The 12333-nt window shown below is 28.3% G+C and overlaps 1 protein-coding gene across 2 annotated transcripts in view; it reads right to left on the bottom strand.

Annotated features, from left to right (window-relative positions):
- The window catches only part of LOC142228564 (heat shock protein beta-1), a 49363-nt gene that overhangs the window by 18872 nt on the left and 18158 nt on the right, over positions 1-12333 (bottom strand). Inside the window, exon 2 of one of the 2 annotated variants that reach the window (XM_075299023.1) lies at positions 4161-4187. The exons of the other annotated variant lie outside the window; for it this stretch is intronic. Within the exon in view, the coding sequence (XP_075155138.1) occupies positions 4161-4187 (27 nt within the window). The remainder of the gene's footprint in view (positions 1-4160; positions 4188-12333) is intronic. 2 annotated transcript variants of the gene reach the window in all.

The raw sequence follows: 12333 nt of genomic DNA, 5'->3' as shown, positions 1-12333 counted from the left end.
CAGCTGTTGTCAAGAAGATGTGTGTGAAATGTTTCAAGACAAGACAATGAAGCTGTCATAATGGGGAAAAAAGGAAAGTGTTCATAGTAGACCCAGCCAAATGAGAATCCATCCATGCTTATATTTGGAAACCATTACGATTTTTCACATTAAAATAATATTAGAATTTGCGTATGCTGGTGCATTGTTTCGAAATTATTTTGAAAATGTGTAAACATCTTGACACAATTGAACGTCAGCAGCATTCGTTTAGTTTTATGTTGACTAATGGAAGAATCAAGAAGTCGAAAATATTTGGCAACAATATTAAGACGAAAAATTGACAAAATGCCTTCTAATACATACTATATTACAATGTTCTAGATCATTAATATTGAAAAATATTAATATAAACAAAAACAATAATTTAATTAGATTTTTTAAAAGACTAACACCTTCATCCTTGAACGCTTTCAGAAGTTTATGCATACTTGTATTGCTAAATGTATATATGATCTAATCAAGAATTTAAGAAAAAAAAAAATAAATTTAAAATTTTTAAAAGTTAAAAACCAAAAAATACACAACTAACATGAAGACATAACTAACCAGGGTTATGGAGTCGGAGTTTTGGAGTCTGAAGATTTTGCTGGAGTCGAAGCCGGAGTCGTAGAAATTTTGCTCGACTCCGGCGAAACAAAATTTAAAAAACACTTCATATCTTTGTAACTAAAGAAATATTTCGACAAATTATATTCCTGTTAGGTTAAAACACGTGACGTACTTGATCGTCAATCTGCAAGTGTAGTCATAACATTTTATTCATTTTCCTCCTTACTGTTTTCGATTAGAATTCATTATTATCGATATCACTCTGACAATTCCATTACGGTTTTTAATCGAAAAACGTAAAACGAAGTACTGGATTTCAGGCCATTCAAAGTGTATTTTATGAGTGAAATTTCACGGTGATATAAAAAGTAGGTTTTACTAGAATATGGGCTGAATTGATCAATTGTATTGTAAATTTTTAACATATTAAAATATCGATTTTGACCCTATCTCATAATAAAACCCCAATTTTAAGGCAATATGGCAGTTGAACCTAACGTTCTGAATTTTTAGAAGGCATGTCAAGTTCGAAGATGGGTTGGTTAACCGGACAATTTTGTTATATAGCAACTACATATAAACCCATCTTCCGATTTGTTTTAAGACGTTTTTCCCAGTCTACAATTTTCATAAGATTTGTTAGAAATGTTGTAAAGGGTGGTTAAATTGTAAGGGCCGATGTTGAATGTGAACCACACCTAAACGCTAAGTTTTTTTCCGAATTTTATTTGACATTTCTCTATTTCAGACTTATTCAATTTGAACCATGGAGAGATACACAATCCAACAACGGGTTAAATGGTTCCAAGAAATGGCAACAGTGGATGATCAATTTTCGAAGAAAATCATCTTCAGTGATGAGGCACATTTTTACCTCAGTGGATTCGTCAATAAATAGAATTGCCGCATTTGGGCGAATGAGAATCCAAGAGTGATTGTCGAAAAACCAATGCACCCACAATGAGTGACTGTTTGGTGCGGTTTATGGGCTGGCGGCATCATCGAGCCGTATTTTTTCCAAAATGAGGTCGGTCAGGCAGTTACTGTGAATGGTGTTCGCTATCGTGAGATGATAACGAACTTTTTATGGCCCGAATTGGAAGGTGTGGACGATATGTGGTTTCAGCAGGACGGTGCCCCTTGCCACACAGCTAACGAAACAATGGCTCTTTTGCGCAACAAATTCAATGGCCGTGTTATCTCACGTAATGGCGATGTCAATGGCCGCCAAGATCATGTGATTTGACACCGTTGGACTTTTTTCTTTGGGGTTAGGTTATTTGAAAGAAAAGGTGTACGTCGGTAAGCCAGCAACAATTCAAGATCTAAACCTCCATTATGCCTCAGCGTCATCGAAAATTTGAACCATCGGATGAGGTCGCGGCGCACATTTGGTCGATATTTTGTTCCATACATAATTGAGTATTACCAATATATCATAATAAAATAAAATTACAATAATTTCCTAAATAGTTTGTGTTTTATTCAAAACCAACATCGGCCCTTGAAATTTTAACCACCCTTTATTTAGAGTTATTTGAGATCCATAAATAAATTCGAAAATTTCCCGTCGGTTTAGGTTTTGAGTAAGTCCTACATAATTACTTGAGAAATCTCCATATACACTCAATGCCCTTGGAAGCTTTAATTTTAAATTAAACCTCTGCCAACGTGATATCTGAGCGGGTCTTTTGGAAGAAAGTTTGTTTCATCAAAGTCACTCGAAATTCTTTACATTAAATTAATGGCCTCTAATGGTCATAATGGATAGACCATTTATAAATCGATGTTTCACCATTTTACTTCTATAGAAACTCTTCGTAACTGTCCAGCTATTCCTGTCATCTGTTGTATGATAGTGGTTATTTAAAATTCCGCCCGTCCTAATTAATATTGGTTTTATATATCCGACACATTAAATTTTTTTAACATCTAAACTTTCTATCTGAGTAGCCCAAAATTTTGATTTTTGTTTTTGTTTATTTTTCTTTTTTATATAGATTTATTTTTTATAAAATGCCTATATAGACCAATACCAGGATTTTACTTCTAAAACTTCTGGAAGCCTAGTTATTTTTTGAAATTTTGTGTTTTTATAAATTCATTGTTGTTATCTACCCATATTTTGATGTGGTCTCTATATAGTCTTGCGTCGTATTTTAATTTCTAGGTCTGATATTAAAATGTAAAGTTCTTTATATCCCTAAAATGCTGAGGTTTGTCGCCGAGTCGTATCAAAATTTAAAATTAGAGTTCTTTTGGACATATATCGATCTATTTTTTGGAACACTACACATCTTAAAAATACTATTGGAATACTGTTGAAATGAGATTTAGGTACACCACCAGGAGTGGACTCCGGAGTCGGAGCCGAGGCTAATAAGAAATGCTGGAGTCGAAGCCGGAGTCGAGCAAAACTGATTCGACTCTACAGCCCTGATACCAACCTTCTGGAAATAAAAAGCTTCTCTTTGTAAGACTTCTTTATAAGTGTTGCCTAACACCCGATACGCCCTCAGCTCTAAAAATTATGTCCCTTATCGATGAGATGAAAATAGAATTGGAAATTACTGACTCATATAACAGAAGTTTTCTTTCTGCCCTAAAAATATTTTCCCCTCCCAATCCAACAAAGGAATCCAGTTCAAAATTATTATTGAAGTGCCATTCCATTTTGAAAATCTGGAGACATTAGAATATTTATTTTCATCATCCCATCACAATGAGTTAAGCTGTCAAATGTGATAGACTTGTTTTTAGTCATTCACCCAAACATCATTCATAAAGAAAATATGTCGTGGGAGGAAGACTAAATACCATCGCCACAAAAGCAAACACACTCTCCGACAACATACCTTTGAATATGTTCTAAAAAATTGAATTCATTTCCCCCAGTTAATTGTGACAGGTGTATGTATGAAAGGCCGCAGAAAAAAAAAATAAAAAATCTTGTTAATCTAAAATGTCGTGGTTTGTATGTATTGGTGTATGGTTCTGATTCACAATTTGTCACATCTTAAAAATAAATTAAAAAAAAAACAATTTTGAAATCTTGAAAAAATATAAAAATTAAAAAAAAAAAAAAAAAACATTTTGAAAATTAAAAAAAAAAAGTTGAAGGTGAAAAACTTGAAAAATTTTTTTTCAAGAAATATTTTATAAATTGAGAACCATACCATACACCTATGAGTGTCTAGAGTAGCCACGGGATTATTTTTATTAGATACTTCGATGGCAAACTTATTTATTTTATGTATTTTTGTGAGCAAAATGTGTGCTTTAATCCAATTGCATTTTGTTTTGTTTCAATTTCCAGTTTCTTGTTAGAATTAACATTTAATGGTATGCCATATATTTATGTATAAAAATTATATTGCATATTAAAACAAATATATATAAATTATATATCCCATCCATATCTTCCCCGTGCAAACATTTAACAATAACTATCAATTCTAGAATACAATAAGAATGTGTGTTGTATATGGTGCGTATCTACAAATTAAAAATTGTTTACATTAAAACATATGCTTTACATAGATATATAGTATTTTTCTCAATAACAATACCTGGTTGTTGTTGTCTTTTTTGTTGTACTGCATATTTAAAAACATTAACGAATTTTCGAAGAGGATTTTTCGAAAAATGTACGAAAATTCATTTATAGTGTATATATTTTTTTGTAAAGTAGCCAAAAATGTTTGATGTTTTTTTTGTATGGATATATATACAAATAAGTCCATTATAGAATAATTTGTATTTATATTAAAATTGCACCAGCGAAAATTTTTAAATTTTCAAAACATTTTTTTTATTTTAAAGCAAAGCATATTGTATTAGGTAAATATAAATAGGGGAAGAGAGAAGAAATACAATAGTATGTAATTATTAATAATATAATAAATGTACATGTTTGTTATATGTATATAGGGAATAACTACAATATATTATTTCTATATAATAAAAATTACAATTAGACTGGCAAAATAATGACTGTCTTTTTAATTAATATAAAAAATCTAAAGCGAATGGTCTTACTCTCAAAATAATGTTTACGAAGGGGTACAAACAAACTTCTGTACAAACAAATCAAATATAAAGAGACGTCAACATTTGAAGTGTCACAAAATTGATGGAAACTTTGAAAAATTTACATAATAAGAACTCATCATTGGAGTAGACATATCCAGCAAAACTTGGGTATATAGTTGAGATGAAAAACTGGTTAGAAAAAGTTCTGAAGTCATCACTCCCAGTGTTGAAAATTTAACGAACTTAAATAAACATCTTCATGGATAATTGTAAGCGTTCGTTTATTTGCTAAAATAAGCTTCAGTTGCAATATATTTCACGTACAATCAATGTCTTGCAATTTTCGTGTCCGATTTATACAAATTTTCAACATTAATGCAAAGAAAAATTATAAGCTTCAATCAAAATTGTCAGTTCAAATTAATAAATATTTCAAAGACAACCTGATAAACAAATTAATAATAATTAAATTGACAATAAATAACACCGAAAACATTGTGAACTTTAAATATTGATCATATGATTAGGGTCACTTCAGAGATATGTGAATCAGGACAATTTCTAAGGAAAATACGTATTTTTATTTCTTAGAAAATTGTCAAAATTTTATTTCTATAGAAAATTTTGTCAAAATTTTATTTCTATAGAAAATTTTGTCAAAATTTTAATTCTATAAAAAAATTTTGACAAAATTTGATTTCTATAGAAAATTTTGTCAAAATTTTATTTATATAGAAAATTTTGTCAAAATTTTATTTCTATAGAAAATTTTGTCAAGAATTTATTTCTTAGAAAATTTTGTCAAAATTTTATTTCTATAAACAATTTTGCCAAAATTTTTTTTTCTATAAAAATTTTTGACAACTTTTTATTTTGTCAATAATGTATTTCTTAGAAAATTTTGTTAAAATCTTAGTTATTAGAAAATTTTGTCAAAATTTTATTTCAATAGAAAATTTTTATCAAAATTTTAGTTCTATAGAAAATTTTGTCAAAATTTTAGTTCTATAAAAAATTTTGTCAAAATTTTATTTCAATAGAAAATTTTGTCAAAACTTATTTCAATAGAAAATTTTGTCAAAATTTTATTTCAATAGAAAATTTTGTCAAAACTTATTTCAATAGAAAATTTTGTCAAAATTTTATTTCTATAGAAAATTTTGTCAAAATTTTATTTCTATAGAGAATTTTGTCAACATTTTATATCTATAGAGAATTTTGTCAAAATTTTATTTCTATAGAAAATTTTGTCTAAACTTATTTCAACAGAAAATTTTGTCAAAATTTTATTTCTATAGAAAATTTTGTCAAAATTTTATTTCTATAGAAAAATTAGACAAATTTTTATTTCTATGTGGAATTTTGTCAACATTTTATTTCTATAGAAAATTTTGTCAAAATTTTAGTTCTATAGAAAATTTTGTCAAAATTTTAGATCTATATAAATTTTTGTCAAAATTTTATTTCTATAAAAAATTTTATTTTTATAAAAAAAAATTTTCTAAAATTTTAATTCTATAGAAATTTGTGCCAAAATGTTATTTCTATAGAAAATTTTATTTCTATAAAAAATTTTGTCAAAACTTTATTTTGTCAAAAGTTTATTTCTATAGAGAATTTTGTCAAAATTTTATTTCTATAGAAAATTTTGTCAAAACTTATTTCAATAGAAAATTTTGTCAAAATTTTATTTCTATAGAAAAATTTGTCAACATTTTATTTCTATAGAGAATTTTTTCAAAATTTTATTTCTATAGAAAATTTTGTCAACATTTTAGTTCTATAGAAAATTTTGTCAAAAATTTAGATCTATAGAAATTTTTGTCAAAATTTTATTTCTATAGAAATTTGTGCCAAAATGTTATTTCTATAGAAAATTTTATTTCTATAAAAAACTTTGTCAAATTTTCTTAATTTTATTTCTATAGAGAATTTTGTCAACATTTTATATCTATAGAGAATTTTGTCAAAACTTATTTCAATAGAAAATTTTGTCAAAATTTTATTTCTATAGAAAATTTTGTCAAAATTTTATTTCTATAGAAAAATTAGACAAATTTTTATTTCTATAGGGAATTTTGTCAACATTTTATTTCTATAGAAAATTTTGTCAAAATTTTATTTCTATACAATATTTTGTCAAAATTTTATTTCTATAGAAAATTTTGTCAAAATTTTATTTCTACAGAAAATTTTGTCAAAATTTTATTTCTACAGAAAATTTTGTCAAAATTTTATTTCTACAGAAAATTTTGTCAAAATTTTATTTCTATAGAGAATTTTGTCAACATTTTATTTCTATAGAGAATTTTGCCAAAATTTTATTTCTATAGAAAATTTTGTCAAAACTTATTTCAATAGAAAATTTTGTCAAAATTTTGTTTCTATAGAAAATTTTGTCAAAATTTTATTTCAATAGAAAATTTTTATCAAAATTTTATTTCTATAAAAAATTTTGTCAAAATTTTATTTCTATAAAAAATTTTGTCAAAATTTTATTTCTATAAAAATTTTTGCCAAAATTTTATTTCTATAAAAATGTTTGCCAAAATTTTATTTCTATAGAAAATTTTATTTCTATAAAAAATTTTGTCAACATTTTATTTTTATAGAAAATTTATGAAGTAACTCTTAGAGGAATATTTTGCAAAATCTACCAAAAAATCATGAATTCTACCAATCTACCATACAGTAAAAAACTAAAATTTTTGGTATAATTCTACCATCTGTGGCAATTGTGATTGTAATGAAAATCTAAAGGTCAACGTTTTGATTTTCCGACTTTTTGATGAATTGTCATCGTAAAAGGATCTCCCTTCGCAATACAAATTAGACTTTTCGATTATTTCGTTAAAAGTAGATTAGTCGATTTGGGACATTATCAAAAGCCGATTAGGCTAAAATAAAAGTTCGATTAGTCGATTTAACTCGATTTTATAAAAAAAATGACATTTCTATATCTTACAGTACTAACATTTTCAAGCTTACTAGTAATATTGTTCGAAGAAGAAATCCAAAAAAGTGTGCTAATTGCTTCGATCAAATAATATAAAACGTGTATATTCAATCGATATCATTTCAATAACACAAAATCCTACTCATTTATATTCAAAAATTAAAATTTCTGAAATAAATGTTTGATTTATGAGCTCATCAATTCCGTCTGAAATGATGACAACAATCATTTTAATGACGTTGATGTTATTTAATGATGAGCATTGAAAATATTTTAAAAATCTGCGATACCGTACGTACCGGGCATATGTATAGTAGTGATGTCATAAGTTACTGGGACAAAATTTTTGTTTTCAAACGCTAAAGAGGAGTAATGTACAGTTTGACAGCAATGCTTCAGCCCTTCTTATCATCATTTGGATAAAGACGCCCATGTTTATTTGTCAGAATATTTATTTATGACACAATAAACAAGGGGATTTGAGTAAATACTAGTAGATATAAGATATAAAAACATGCTGATTATGTTCATTGAAGTGTAATGAACTTTATGAGCGTTTCGAAAGACTTAAACAAAAAAGAGGTGAGAAAAATGGATTAATAGCACTATATTAATTTATAATTCTTGTTTTTTTATGTTGATAGAAAATGTATGGAATCGTCTGGAAATCTCACTACAAAATTTTTAAATGTTAACAATCTCGGGTAAAAAGTACAAATCAAGATCGTATCGTATTTTCTTATAAGCCACTCTTTGGTCCCAAGTGCGAAGCCTATTTAACTAAAAAACCAAATTTAATTCTTTTAATCAAAGTAGAAATTTCGACCCTATTAAAATTTTGCACAACTCCCAATTTTAAAAATATTGTTCCAATTTGGATGTTGGTTCCACAATGCCTTTTGAATGCAAATGAGGCTTTCGGACAATAAATCGGCCCTTGGGATACTTTTTTCTTCGTATATATTTTCAATTCGTGATTTAGATATTCACCTTGTAGCAGCTACACTTTAATGGCTCAAATCAGTTCATATTTATATACAGCGAAACCTGACAATTTTTGACACTCTGAAAACCGGACACCTCCCAACATAACACATAAAAAGAACCTCTCATATTTGGACATCTCCCAAATGTTAAAAAATTTAGGGGACCGTGGGTGTCTGCCTTTTAGAGATTTCAATGTATAGCACACATTAAAACCAATGGGCAGATTTGACTTCTTGGGCGTTCTTGAAGCGAAAATTTTATACGCGATATCCATATCAGTTCATAATTATATATAACTTCCATGCATCTAAACTTCGGTTCGGCATAACTTTTGGTCGTATATACTAGAGGTGTAGGCGTGACACGAAATTTTCGTGACTCACGTGAATCGTTTGAGACGTGAATCATTTGAAACTAATTCTCGTGAATGGGACTAAATAAAAATATGTCGTACGTTAGTGTAAGTCAAAATCAAATTATGTTCGTAAATGTTACGTTCACAATTAAATTCACACTCACAATAAAATTCATGTTCACGATAAAAATGACGTTCATGAACCATTTCATGCTCACTATAGAATCCACGTTCACAATAAAATTCATGTTCACGATAAAAATCACACTAACAAACACGTTATAATTCACGGATAATTCATGTTCTGGCTTAATATTTCAATAGCGTTTGATGGCTCGCTGAGTAATTGCTCATGAGTAATCGTTGGTTTGTCGTGAATCATCGGTCACGAACCTTTTCGTGAAGCTTTAAACGTTGTTCGGACAATTCATGCTCACACTTAAGATTTCAATAGTGTTTGTTGGTTCGCTGGTGAACCATATTTTATTTTTCCTATTTTGCTAATGGTTCCGTCGTAATCACGAACATTTTCGTGAATCACATATATTGTCGTGAGTCACGAGAATTTTTGTCATTCACGAGAAATTTCTTGAATCGCGAGAATTTTCTTGTCATGTCCCGTAAATCACGGGAATTGGAGTGAATTTCGAAAATCGTCGTGAATCGTACGTGGGTGTGAGACTTTAAACGTTGTTCGTGCGAGAGTATGTGAGTTAAAATATTTCTTCGTGAAATTGTATGAGTGAGGGTGAAATTTCACTCACGCGGAAAACTCTACTTATGCAATATTCAAAACTATCGGAAAAGTCGACCATTCCCATTTCTGAGGAAGTAGTAAACATAATCGAGAATCTATAGTATTCATTCAACCACTACAACATTATCCTATATATTGTACAAAAGTCTAGAAACTATCCTCAACTATGTCTTAATTAAACATAGCATTCCAATTTATTTACATAAATACTATGCCCACAACAATTGGTCAGTTTTGTTAGAAAATCAATAAATATTCATATCTTCTACAATCTATTTACAGCAATGCTTGATAGTGTCATAATAAATATCAATTTATAGCTGTTAATTTATATAGTAGATAACTTAATCCTGTTGCACATGATATTCGTTTATGATATCTAAATTCGAAACTTCTTGTTTTTTTTTTAAATACACAATAAAATAATTAAAATACAATTTTTGAAAATAATTTCAAAAAGTTTAGATTTAACCATAAAAAAAAACGTTTAAAAATAGGAAGTTTCTAGCCTCAAATTGTGAAGGTCTCCCAATGTTTATTGAATGTTTAGCACTTACTCTCAATATCACGTTAAATGAATATTTTATTATTATTATTATTTTTTGTATCGTTATTCATATGATGTGATGATGTGTGGTAAGAGTGGGTGAATAGTGGCTGTGAGTCGATACATATACTTGTACATAAAGAAATTTCAAGTTCACGTGTTAAGCTTGTCTTTGTAATTCACAGACTTGATTATACCGAGGTGTATAGGAGGGAGTGAGAAATTTATTATGCGGGTATACACCAACGCATTTACATCTATCCACATTCTCTTTAATGATCATTAAAATTGAAATATATTCGTTACTATTATGAGGGGATCAACAAATAATCCGCAGTCATCTTGATAATGGCAAATGATACAAAATATAGAAATATTGTTTGTTTTTTTTTTATTATAAAACAAACTAAAATTATAAGTTTGGTCATTTGGTATTCTACTACAATCTTTTGCCATTGTTTGTAAACAACATATGTTGATATATTCAAATACTTACATATACATATTTACGTTACGTCGATTTTGTACACAAATATATATGGTTTATTGCTTTGAAAAGCAAAAGTTAAAATTGTATACCCATAAATGGTTTGGTATAACCATTTGAATTTACATAGTTCTGAAAGATGTTATTAGCATTACAGCTAAATCAGTAATATGGTTATTTTCTTGAGAACTAGTTATTATAAAAAAAAAGAATTAATCGAAGTAATGAAAACACCTACTTTTTTTTGATAAATTAGGCAAAATTCTACAGATGTTTTCAAAAAATATATAAACAATTTAAAACGCCATGGCAAAAGAATGAATTATTAACATTTGAGCTCGTTAGCAAAAACTTCATTTGACACCTTTTTTAGAACAATGTTTTGTCGGTGGCTACTGATATATGGACCATGTTTGTATAATTTATTATTAGCATAAATTATTCACTATGTGAACAATTTTCACTGAAACCCCTAGAATATCTTTTATGTGAAATGAAAATCGCCAATGATCAAAAAGACAAACATTTGCCTGCCGATTTCTATTTAAAATGCCGATGATATCATACAATTTCTATTTCAATATTTATAATTGCAATCAAATTTGACTTTGAATTTCTAAACACAATACCTATTGATTATTCCAAGTGAATAAATATATACATGTATGTAAATAACGATTTGTTCATCTTTATGTAGAACAAATATTGTACATAATCCAAATGGCTGGCTATGTGTTGGCAAGAAAAACAACTAAGAGCAAGTGTTGTATGATTTATTAAAAAAAAAAACGAAATAAAAACAAAAGCTTATATTTATTTAAGGAATATAATTCAAACGATTTTTGTTTAAGGAGAACAAAAAACGGGAAATGATGGTTCTTAAAGATACATTTTTGAAAAAAAAATTAATTAAACTTTTTTAAATGTATTTTTTTTTTATATTTTTAAATATAGTTCTGAGCAGTGTTACCTTTGAAAATTTTGAAAAAGTCGCATATTCAAAAAAGGTCGCACAAAAAAGTCGCATAATGATAAAAAAAGTCGCTTACATTTGTAAGGTATTTTTATTACGAAAAAATATTCTATAGATCACCGTGGTGCAATGGTTAGCATGCCCTCCTTGCATACACAAGGTCGTGGGTTCGATTCCTGCTTCGACCGAACACCAAAAAGTTTTTCAGCGGTAGACTATCCCACCTCAGTAATGCTGGTGACATTTCTGAGGGTTTCAAAGCTTCTCTAAGTGGTTTCACTGCAATGTGGAGCGCCGTTCGGACTCTGCTATAAAAAAGAGATCCCTTGTCATTGAGCTTAACATGGAATCGGGCAGCACTCAGTGATAAGAGAGTTCACCAATGTGGTATCACAATGGACTGAATAGTCTGAGCCTGATACATCGGGCTGCCACCTAACCTAACACAAAAACAATAAACGAACAGTCCCTTTAATATCAAAAAATATTTTACCAACTTATTGTAACATAAAATCCAGTAAAACTTAAACCTGCAAGAGAGCAAAAATAGATTGTTTATCTTTGCTAAAATTAGCAGAAATGTACGCGAACGCTATCCAGTACCAATTTAAAGCTTTTAAATCAATTAAAATAACAAATACATATATT

The sequence above is a fragment of the Haematobia irritans genome, chromosome 3, assembly GCF_050003625.1.
Source record: "Haematobia irritans isolate KBUSLIRL chromosome 3, ASM5000362v1, whole genome shotgun sequence".
In the NCBI taxonomy this organism is placed as follows: Eukaryota; Metazoa; Arthropoda; class Insecta; order Diptera; family Muscidae; genus Haematobia; species Haematobia irritans.
The sequence above is the reverse complement of the archived record's forward strand: the minus strand, read 5'-3'. Positions and strand labels throughout refer to the sequence as shown.